At 37.4% G+C, this 12,605-nt stretch overlaps 1 protein-coding gene across 1 annotated transcript in view; it reads right to left on the reverse strand.

The window, feature by feature from the left end:
* UMAD1 (UBAP1-MVB12-associated (UMA) domain containing 1) overlaps positions 1–12,605 on the reverse strand; it is a 251,832-nt gene that overhangs the window by 79,193 nt on the left and 160,034 nt on the right. The window contains exon 3 of the mRNA XM_014585059.2: positions 3,521–3,594. Within this exon, the coding sequence (XP_014440545.1) occupies positions 3,521–3,594 (74 nt within the window). The remainder of the gene's footprint in view (positions 1–3,520; positions 3,595–12,605) is intronic.

Raw genomic sequence — 12,605 nt, forward strand, 5'->3', positions numbered from 1 at the left:
GGGGTACCTCAGGGATTTTGTTTAAATCACTATACAGAAGGTGGTGATATTAAATAGAGGTGATGAAAATGGGCAGAGAGAAGTTTCAAGGCTGTAGGCCAGGAATTAATAGTTGTTCTAAGGTCAAGTAAAGGCTGAACTGTCTAGAAACTTTTAAGTGAAACTTCATGTAGGCAGTTGGATATTGAAGTCCAGAACTCAGGGGACAGGTCAAAGTAAAGATATACTTTGGGAGTAATTGGGTTCTATATAGAATTAAAAGCTTTGAGACTGGATAAGACTCACCTTGACTACATAAAGGTAAGTACAAGTATAGGGGAAGAGTGTGTAACAATGTTGTAGTTTTGAGATTATTTTTTAAACTCTCAGAGAGCATGTCTACTCACCAAAGACAGAAAGAGACAGAGATAGAGAGAAAGTATCCCCCAACAGGGCATAATAACACCACAACTCTTCTTTATTTCTTCATCCTGTCAGGATTTTGGGTACATGTACACAGCATGTTTTTTATAACTCCAGGGCTAGAATTACAATTGAAGCTGGCAATGTGAGAATACAACTGTCTTAACCACTAGGCTACAGGGCTGGACCTGTTTCGGAATTTTTTAAAAGAGAGGAATAATGAATTCCATTTTAGCTGCTTAATGTCAAGTAAATGATTATTTAGCTTTTTTATAGTGACATCTATATAGTCTTTGAAAGTATTTATTATCCTCTTGCATAGTGATTTTTTTTTTTTTGGAGAGATTTTCACTGTAGGGCGCGTGCGCTCGCCAGACAGACAGAGAGAGACATAGAGACAGAAAGCGAGAAATCACCCCCCAGGGGGGATGGTCACGCCGCAATCCTTTCTCCTCCATTCTCCCCTCGGGATCCTGGGCACGCACGCACACGCACCCAGCGTGAGTTTCAAGCCACCGGGTCCGGGACATGAACCGCGGTCGACTATGTGGGAGTCCAGCGACATAGCCATTACGCTAACTGCTGGTTCCCCATAGTGATTTAATACTGTGGTATCATTTATAGTTTCTCTTGCTTCTTTTCTTCTACATCAGTGAGCTCTCCGATAGGAAGCACTATACTTCCACTGTCTAGTAGCTTCTCAAGTAAAAAACACTTTTGAGATCTGTTATACCATGAGTACATATAACCAGCCTTCATGATTAACAACTGATTCCATTACTAGAGACACTAGAAAATAACACAATAATAAACCAGCTTCAAATCTCTGAAGAGCATAACCTTAAAAGCTTCTTTCCTTAATAATTCATCTTGGAATTCTTTCTAATAATGAATCAACTTTGAAAAATAATCAGTCTGTGCAGACATTACCAATGATGAATCACATAAATAAGTGCCATGATCTGAATGTTATGCCCCCTCACCCCAGATTATTTTATTGAGGCGATCATGAATGTGATAATATTAGGAGGTGGGGCCTCTAGGAGGCAATCATGTTAAGAAGGTGGGGCCCTCATGAATGGGATTGGTGCATTACAAGGGTCTGAAGAGACTAGAGTTCTCTCTTTACTATATGAGAACACAGGGTGAAGATACCATTTATGAGCCAAAAAGTGGGCCCTCACCAGACATCAAATCTACCAGAACCTTGATCTTGGGCTTTCCAGACTTAGACCTGTGAGAAATAAACTTCTGTTGTTTATAAGCCACTTAGTTTACAATATTTTGTTATAGCAGCCAGAAGAGCCTAAGATACTAAGCCATTAAATTCACATAATCATAAATGACTTCTGAACCATCCTGGTGATTAATTCCCAAATCTGAAAGAAATCTACTTTCATGTCCTTTCAAAGCTGCAACTTATGGTCAGCACTCATTAAATATTTGAATATGTAAAAGAGATAACATGGCTTCAACATATAAATTGGACATTTTTCTTCATCTTTGTATCAGTTTCTTTTACAATTATGTACTCATTTTTATCTGGTGCCTTGAGTACAGTCGGTACTTAATAAAGATTTATTACATGCATGAATGAGAAAAGGAATGCACCATTTCATGGGAAGGATGACTCTTTTCTTCCTCTTCATGAATTTATCTCTCCTATCATGTCTTTAAGTTTATTCTTTGATTACAAAATATTCACTCACTGTGAAAAATGAGTATAAAAAATCAAAAAAATTTTTTGAGAGATTTTTGCAATAGTGAGCATGCACTCACCAGATACAGAGAGACAGAAACTAAGAAATCACCCCCCTGGGGAGATAGGCATGCCTTACTCTCTTCTCCTCCATTTCCCTCTTGGGATTTTGGGCATGCACGCACAGCGTGAATGTGCCCAGTGTGAATTTTAAGCCACTGGGTCCAGAAATGGAACCACCATTGAGTACATGGGAGTCTGGCAATGTAACCATCATGCCATCTACTGGTCCCAAAATCTCTTTTAAAAGTAAATATTTCTCTCTACTTATAACTCAGAGTTGCATTAATTTATTCATTTGACTGGCAGCTCTATGTAGGCGTAGAGAATATCATGATAAACCAAATAGAACCAAGTCCCTGACCTTCCTCTAGTTGTATGCAGCAACACCCTTATGGGCTACAAGTAGAATGGGTCACCATGCAGAAAGTTTCAAATTTATAGGTATTCTTTCTACCTGGATAGTTACCATTTCCCTGAAGTCCTAAGGATAATTTCAGTGATTAGATAATATTAGTATATTTCTACATAGGATACAAAAGTACCCTAATTACCTTTCCAAGTAGATTCTAGGAGCAAATAATTTTCTCATGTGAAAAAGAACAAATACCTTAGTCTTTATACAGAACACTCTGAAGACATATACCTCTAATGCTGGAAATAGGAGATTTAGCTGTGAATAGGTTATTTCAAACCTTTCTGTATAGGTTCATATGTTATTAGGTCATCAGAAAAGTCATGACATATCTTTCAATGTTTTTCTATGCAAAACTGTGTCATGACTTTTCCAACAATCAATATTTACTCAAATGTATCTGAAAAGAGCCACTCAATTAGAAATTATTCAACCATTTTAACTTAATAGTATGATCTATTCCTCTTTTTTTTTTTTTTTGGAGAGATTTTCACTGTAGGGCGCGTGCGCTCGCCAGACAGACAGAGAGAGACATAGAGACAGAAAGCGAGAAATCACCCCCCAGGGGGGATGGTCACGCCACAATCCCTTCTCCTCCATTCTCCTCTCGGGATCTTGGGCACGCACGCACACGCGCCCGGCGTGAGTTTTAAGCCACCGGGTCCGGGACACGAACCGCGGTCGACTACGTGGGAGTCCAGCGACATAGCCATTACGCTAACTGCTGGTTCCCTCTTTTTTTTTTTCATAGAATCTATATCTAGCACTAGGAAAAACGGAGTGTGTAGGAAGTCACTGCTGTCCCCTGACTTTCAGCAGATCATTTATTTCTTGATATCTAGGCATCTATCTGAATAGCAAGAACAGAAGTTACTATTTATCCTCAAAGGGATATAAAATCACTAAATTTCACCCCAAAAGAACTCTGATCATGTCTCACTTACCTCCAAAGGTTGGTTGCCTTCTATTTCTGACGTTTTATCTTTTACTGCCATTCCTTGGGTATTTGTTGTATCTCCTATGAAGTAAAAGAAAAAATACAAACAAATAAAAACTTTACTACACCATTGAGGCCAAGTTGTCTACTGTTTGTTTGAAATATCTTTTATTATTATCTGTTTCACATCAATGGAAGCAACCACTATTTCTTTTGCTACAAAGATAAGCTAATTTTTAAGAACAATAATTTTATAAAAATTTTATAAATTATCCATAAATAAAACCTAAACCAGAAATGTATCCTATTTTATACAGTTTTACTCTGGAAATGTCAAATGATTTAATATTTTGTAAACCAAGTCATATTTTAAACCAACTAGGAAAGCTTATGAGTTCAGGCAAATTACCTTAAAATAAAAACTCTTTATAATATAAATAACTATTCTCCAAGTTAGTTTTTTATAAGCTTTATTATTTATAAGTGCTTTTTTGGGTCCCTGTGGATTTGCCTCAGAGGAGATAGCTATGTTTATATGTAATAATTAACCATATGCCAGACAATCTTTATAGAAGAAAAGAATAATAAATGCATAAATTAGACTTTGTTTAACACTTTGATTGCTAAGGCTAGAACCTGGGTTATATTATTATATGAAGTTGGTGACCAGCCTAGTTCAAAGCACATAGGACAGACACAAACATAGGTAGGTGAATATAAGCATAATTTAACTTATTAATAATAGCTTATGTTACTAAGACATGATAGGTAATGGCTACCGATTAGCTTACTTCTTTAAAGCACAAAGAATAATTTAGCAATTTGTAAATTGCTCTTCCCATAAAACTAAGCAAGCTCAGAACTGTCCACGATATAGAAGATTACCAAATTCATAGATAATCACCTGGCTGACAATGAGGGTTAGGAAATTGTTAATACAAGTAAAGTCAAGAGTCCTGATTAGAGATAACAAGATATGAAAACCTTGACTGAGCCAAACTTTTCCATAAGAAACACAAAGTTTAGTTTATCAATAACTATCATTAAGGAAGAACCTCATGAACAATTTAAAGGATTAAATATAATCCAGTTAAACATTAAAATCAAGAAGCAAGAATTAAATTGGTAGTTAATATACTTAAGGTAAAGTAATTCCCCACAATGTTCATAGTCTAAGCAAATCAATATATACTTTAGGTTATCAACTTTGTTTTCAATTATGTGCAACTTTACAATTGTTGGGCAGGGACCCATGCATAATAGTGTTTAGTAAATACTAGTTGAATAAATTAGTAAACTTCTTTTTATAGTTTCTCATCAATAAAACTGTGACAAAATAAGACAATATTTAACTAAGACTGTACTTGAGTATATATAGTCCCTTTCTTCTAAAATATGTGGGAAAAACTTAAAAGGCAAACTTATTAACTATGATTTTAGTATATTGGTAATAGTAATGTATAATTGTGGTATAATTTATTAGATTTTAAAACAAGTCTAATGATTTCTTTTAAATTCTATTGAGACAAAGATATAGGCAATATTGGTTCATTTCTATAAAACAATAAAGTTAATTGTTAAATAAAAAATTAAGTCAACTTACTCTTTTTTTTTTTTTTTTCTGGAGAGGTTTTTGCTATAGGGCGTGTGCGCTCGCCAGAGAGACAGAGAGAGACAGAGAGACAGAAAGCGAGAAGTCACCCCCCAGGGGGGATGGCCACACCACAATCCCTTCTCCTCCATTCTCTCCTCTCGGGATCTTGGGCACGCACGCACACGCACCCGGCGTGAGTTTAAGCCATCAGGTCCAGGACTTAAACCACAGTCGACTACATGGAAGTTCAGTGACATAGCCGTTATGCTAACTGCTGGTCCCAAGTCAACTTACTCTTGTGATCTAGGATGTCAAATAACTATTTTGATTGATTTTTAAGAGTGACTATTTACACTTACTCTCAGCACACCAAGAAGAGTCTTATTTTCAGAAATCCTTCTTCTCTCTGCAAGTTAAGGATAAGGTCATTCCATCCACTATCTACAGGCAGAGGAACCAATGCATGAGGAATTTAGTTTGCATGGTTTTAGGCATAAGACTACAGTAAGACCATGAGCAGCCATGGTAATACAAATCTCTCTATATAATAAATACGTCATGGCTGTACTTATTAATGAACATGTGTGATGTTTATAAGGAAATACATATAACTCTATGAAAGACCATTTACTCTCTTTAAAATGATTGCTGCTCTATCCATAGCCACATAAACATTGTTTGGCTAAAATCACCTACCATGGTCTGTGCTTCCTTTGCTATTTTCTGATTTTTAAGATGTGCATCTATACAAAAGTTTCTCCATTTCTCGTTGCTGCTTTAAAAACCAGAAGGTTTATCAGCCAGTGCTTTTGGTATCGTGCAGCACATCTGCCTGGAAGCAATTGTAGAATCACCATTTACTGAAATGCCATGTCTGGAGATGACTCAGATAGGACAATAACTGATTACAAGGAAAATTGCCATCTGCAAGATTATTTCTGTATAAACAAAGGCACCAAGTGAAAGCTAAATACACAAACAGAAAAGAACAGATCATAATGAATGTAATTTTTGAAATATTTTTCTCCCATTAAGGAATTAATTTATCATGATAAAAGTTTAGTTGTTTTCTATACTTTCTATAATCCATGTAAAAGTTAAAATGTAACAAAAGACAAAAATGGATGCAAAAAATGTAAAACAAGGTACTTTAGCTTTTAAATATCAATTAGTTCTAACTTACATGCTGAATGGTCAAATATTCCATTTGTAAGTTTAAAAACTTAAATAAATAAACAACATTTTCACAGTACTTGACTTCTCATAAACTTTATTTTGAATGAGAGATAGAATTAAAGAATCTGGGAGAGAGATTTTCAACAAGATCTTGCAGTGCCCCATCCTCCTGCCCAGGTTCCCATTCAGCTAGGATTTCAAGTGTGCACCACTACACCTGGAATGTTTAAGTTGGTTGGGAGTTGAACTTGACCTTCCATGCAGCTCCAAGCTCACACAGCAGCATTCCACCTGTGCCGCCATGACCCAAGGCTGGGCCATTAAACTTTTTTTTTTTTTTAAACTTTTTGCCATAGGATGTGTGCACTCAGCAGAGACAGATCGAAACACAGAGAGAGGGAACGTAAAAAATCACCCTCCAGGGAAGATGGCCAAGCCACAATCCATTCTCCTTCACACTCCTTCTAGGACTTTGGGCATGCACGTACACACACCTGGTACATTTTCGAAGCCACTGGGTCCAGGACTCGAACTGCACATTGGCCATGTGGGATCTAACACCTTAACCACCATGCTACCCACTGGCCCCATAAAGCCTTCTTTAAAACATCACATTGATTACTTCTGGGCAGGCACAGTAAGATATCTCCTTCCTCGTACTTTTCAGGTGGTTGAGCCCTATCAGGGGCAGACGCTGTCGGAGACTTGCCCAAGGTCTCCCAGGTAGAAAGCAGTCACAGTGATAGCAGAACCTAGTCTCTGATATCTACAGTGACTCTATGGTATGGTGTAAGGTGACAACAGATTGGGGCTTAGATGGGAGGAATCAAGTCTTTGAGTTAGTGCGGAGTGTGAAGAGAAGAGTTAAGGGCCCAGAACTGGAACTCTGAAGACAGGATCTTGTATTGTCCAAACCCTGGGCCCCTCAGATACTTCTCTCTACTCATTTTTGTTTCTACTTGCTCCACGGATTATCTGTCTTATTCTTCTCTTTCCAACAGTAAGGCAAAATATTTCCAACTATAGAAAGCCTATGTCCCTCCTTCCAGTCCTTTAAAGCAAACACACAGTCCTCTTGATATTCTCCAGAAGTATGTAAGGCAGAAACCATTTTACAAGAGGCAAAATTCCTTTCATACCACGGCCATGCAATTTTCTTTGTTTAAAATGTAGTTTTTATTTAGAGTGACGAAATGATAAAGGTTACATATACATACTAATGAAGCTCTTTCATAACTTAAAGGAACAAAGTGAAAGTCACTCTATTTTTGATGAGGGGTTGATAAAACTGTCTGTTAAGAATGACAGTAAACATTTTAGGCTTTGCAGGCCATATGGCCTTTGTCACAACTTTATAAGTCTACCTTTGTGACCAAGAGCAGCCACAGAATGTATCCCAACTAATGACTGTGGTTGTGTTTCAATAAATTTTGTTTACAAAAAACAGGTGGTAGGCCATGGTTCTCCAGTCTCTGTTTTAGAGGAATATATGTACCTTACCTTTTCTGGCATTAAAAGTTGAATGATGTTTGAATGATATGAGGAAATGGGAAAGGGACAATCATTAAGGGTATCATAACAATCACATTCTACTGGGTAAAGATGTATCAAGGGATAGGAGGAATAAATAATGAAGAGTGAGTAGTACATACTAGGGGAAGAAGAAAAAAAAAGAAATCGCTAGGATGGGAGGTGAGCCGAATGCAAGCTTGGACCACCCAGGGGCAGCTTGTCTGGAGGGGTTGTTGGTGGGTGGGTAAGGCAGCAGACACATGGGTCCTACTCCCTGTGCTTCCTTCAGTGAGGAGGAAGCTCAGCTAACATTCATTCTGGGCTTCTCTCTACTTTCCTCTTGTCCATGGTCTGGAGATTTTGGGAGGATTTCACTGAAAGTAATTTTGCCCTTTCTTCTTCCCCTTCTCTTGAGAATGGAAGGAGAACAGACAGTACACTGCTTTTTCTGCTCTGATTGTCTGCAGAGATCTCCTCCTACTTGGGAAAGCATGCCCTACCTAAGCAAATCATGTAACTGAGTGGAACTCAATCTAATTCAGGAATTCAAATTAGGAAACCCATTTGTTCCCTGATAGAAGCCACATTCTTCAACACCAACTTTACAGGTAATAAAGGTGAGTATCTGTCTCTTTCTGTTCCTTTTTTGTCCCCTCCATGGGCCAGATTTCATCTAGGGAAGAGACTTGTTATTATTGGCAAGCCCTTCAGCCTAACAAGACTGAGAATTGCTGATGTGGACTGGGTTGGAGCCTGCATGCACACAAAATGCTGTGAATACAGAAAACTGTTTTCTTCTCTACTTTAATTGGACAGGATTTATCAGAACTCCCTATCTGAGAATGCAGTCTATGAAACACTGGTTCCAAGGAGTTCACATGGAAAACAAAATATTTCTATGGTCAAAAGTAGGAGAAAAACCTACAGAGTGTGAGTTCTCTTCCAGTTATTTCAATGTAATTTAGCATCTGAGAAAGTCTGTAGTAAAGAAACTAAAATTGTATTCACAGAGTATTTGACTATGGAGCCATTATAGCCACCTGACACCTATTAAACATCTTACAGAGATCCATTGAACACACTATGAGAAAGGCTGATAGAACATTTCCAAAGTTAGATTGATTATAAAATATATTATTTTTGTGTGATTCTTCAGAAAATCCTCAGTATAGGCAAATTTATTTGTTTTTGAACATTCGTTTACACAATGCTAAACCACACCATTTTCCTTCCAATGATTTTTATTCCATGAGTCCTTGTTAATTCACTTAATTGGATTTGGACCAGACGAGCTGTATGTGACTGCATTCTACCACATAATCCTGATTCCAGAATAGTTGATGATCTACAGAAAAGGATAGCCAGGCACCTTGAAGACACAGGAGAAAGTCTCAGTACTTAAAAATATCTCTCCCACAAGTTCTACCAATTAGAGATTCATTAGGGTTAATGAGCTACTCTTTTAAAATGCAAATACCCTCTGGGAGTGTTTGCCTATTAGTCATTCACCAAGTGAAATAGTGGAAAGAACAGTGGAATGACCATGGCTTTAACTCCTTTTTATTCTTTAGTCACACTCATTATACAAGCTGCCTGGCACTATGGAAAGAGAATAGCTTTGAAATCTGACAGAACTAGACCCAAATCCTTTACCAAATCTATGACCTTGTACAAGTTACTTAACTTCTCAGAGTCTCAATTTCCTCATCAGAAAATGGGAATAAGGATAAATAATAAGGCTGTTACAAAGATTAAATGAGGAAACATGGTAAACACCAATCGTAGACAAGCAGATGGAAGTTGGGGCAAGATAAATGTTTGTCTTAAGTCTCGATGCCAACTATTCTACTTTTTCTTACAGATGTCGCTGTATATATGGCATAGGAGAATCTGTGGACTACTATTTCTGTCCCATTGCAAATTCATATGTTGAAACCTAATGTTAAGTGTTATGATATTAGCAGATGGGAACCTTGGGAGGTGAGTAGCCGATAAGGGTGGAGCCCTCATGAGTAGGATTAGTGTCCTTATAAAGGACTGATGAAACCAGAGTGGTACCCTCTGCCATGTGAGAATACAGCAAAAAAATGCCTTCTATGAACCAAGCAGGCTTTCCACCAGACTTCAAATCTTCCCGCATTTTGATATTGGACTTCTTAGCCTCTAGAACTGTGAGAAATAAATTTTAGTTGTTTATAAGTCACCTAGTTTAAACTACTTTGTTATAGCAGCCTGAATGGACTGAAACAGAGGTATAGTAGGAGAGGTCCTCACATATAATCTCATTTAATGCTCTGGCAGTATTTTCAGGCAGGCTTTATATCCATTGATAGAGTAGATCTGACATTGGTGAAACCGAGGAACAAATCTGTATAGATAAATATGTGTAGACTTACTAAAATATTATTTGCCAGTTGAACTGTAACACTGAGCTTGTCCTAATTGTTCTTGTAAGTAATGCTTACTCTCTAACTGTCACATTAGTCACAGCAATCTATCACAAGACTGTTTACCCTAGCTCTTGTTTTGAATAGTAACCAGCCAGAACTAACCTAAGAAAGAAAGACCTAGTATTAACTCTTGTTATTTAAGCTCCCTTGCAGGACACAGGCTCTTGAGAGGGTTGAATGACCCTAAGGCAAATTCCAGCTGCAGTGAGGGAGACTATAGAACTGTGACTCTGGTAAGCTAAACAGAACTGCACAACTTTAAGCTTTCACTTGCATAGAAAACTTTAGGAGCCAATAGAACTTTGATTCTGGTCAACCAATCAGAACTGTACGAGTTCCAATCCTTCATTTTCACAAAACACCTAATTTAGGACTTGGACAGTAATTATGCCTCTAAAAAAGACCATACCTTTTTACCCAGGCTTGAGAATTATTACCTATTCTCCTTATTCAGCCAGTGCCTTGCAATAAGGCTTTTCTTGTTCTCCACAATCCTGGTGTCTCAGTGTTCTGACCTTGCTGTGCATCAGGCAACAGATTCATTTAGGTTCGGTAACACTGGAGCCCCAGTCTGCTGACAATGCCAGAGTATTCCATAATATCATGCTGCTTCCTATTGCTTACCAAAACGTAAGTTAAATTATCCAATTCAATTTAATACACATTGTGTCAAAGTCTCTCCAGTTCAATTTTCCTTTACATTTCTTTTTCTAATTTTGTCCATTTAATCTCTGTTTTTCACCATAATGAAGAAAAGAGGAATAGGAAAAGGGTAATAAATAATTGTACTGTACCAAAAAAACCCCTGCAGTTATTTCATCTTGTAAAAAAAGGAATCATGGGGCCAGCTTTGTAGCACAGAAGTAATGCACTGTTCAAAAGAAGCTGGATCCCACTGTTGACTGTGACTTGAATTTCCAGCTTCATTAGCCTGAAACATACCAGACACATGGGCAAGTACCTAGTATCTAGTGGGTTGAAGGACTGGAAAAAAGCCAAACTCTGTGGAGGCTACGATCTACCCTACATGTGTATGCATGTGCTTTATCATGAATGAAAAACAGATAAAAAGAATCACTAATTTCAAGACTGGTTAAACAGTAAAAATATTTATCATTTTTAAGGTACAAAAACTATATATGGTTTATATACTTTAAACCTATAGTTCCAATTTATTACTACTGAATTCCACAGTGTTGTTTGGCTTCATAAATTAGGTATTCTTAAAATTACAGTTTTTATTAAATCCTCAGTATAGATTTATATTATCATGATTCCATGATTTCAAATTAATTATGCAATGTTTAGGGGGCAGATTTAGTGAAATTAGAATTCAGATGGACATACGCCTAATTTCAAAACACATTAAAACAATCCCAATTTCTAATAACTTTATTTTAGTGCCAGAGGGCATGTGTATTCATCAGAGAAAGACAGAGAGACAGAGAGGAAGAAGAAGAGGAAGAAAAGTGCCCTCCCAATGGGGTATGGTCATGCCTCAGTCTCTTCTCCATCTCTCTACACTGTCAGTATTTTTGGCACACATGCAAACATGCCCAGCATACTTTTCAAACTGCCAAGGCTAGGATTCAAACCATAGTTGGTCATGTGGAACTGGGCTCCTTTAATCACTAGGTTACAAGATTAGCCTTGGGGTTAAAATGTTTGGGGCTAAGAAGATGGCATGCTCCCTGTTTTTCCTGTGGTATATAACCAAGTCTCCAAATCAAGTAAGTTCATACAGTACAGAGATGTATGTGATTCATTTTTTTTTTAATTGCTAGAAGGTATGTGTGCTCACTGAGAGACAAAGGAGGAGAAAGTACCCCACTCCCACACAGTTGTAGTCATACTGCAATCCTTCTTCCTTCCTTTCTCCATCCTGTCTGGATTTGGGGCACTCATGCACATGTGCCTGGTATGTTTTTCAAGTCACCAAGGCCAGAATGTGAACTATAATTAGCCATGTGGGATCCAACGCCATTAACCACTAAGCTAACAAAGCCAGCTTTCCAACAACTTTCTTTAGAAGCTGGGCAAATTAGAATGGAAGAGAGAAATATGTTAGCTAACCAATTCTGTTATACAAAGTTGTCTAAAAGTAGCTGCTTCAGTCAAAACAACTTGTCAAAAAAAAAAAAAACAATTTGTCACAGTCAAATCATGTCTCTTCTCTCACTCACTCACTTTAACCACATTTAGACTGAAAATGAAGCAAATCTCCCTCCTAAGACTGTTAGCTTTTTCTCTCTACATCCTATGATTCTCTCTATATCAACCCTCATGAGAGTCATTTTATTTCCCAATTTCTATGAGAATAACATTAAAAAACAAAATTAGCCTTAGTCTGTCCATTGGTC

This window comes from Tupaia chinensis, unplaced genomic scaffold, assembly GCF_000334495.1.
Source record: "Tupaia chinensis unplaced genomic scaffold, TupChi_1.0 Scaffold148792_1, whole genome shotgun sequence".
NCBI lineage: Eukaryota > Metazoa > Chordata > Mammalia > Scandentia > Tupaiidae > Tupaia > Tupaia belangeri.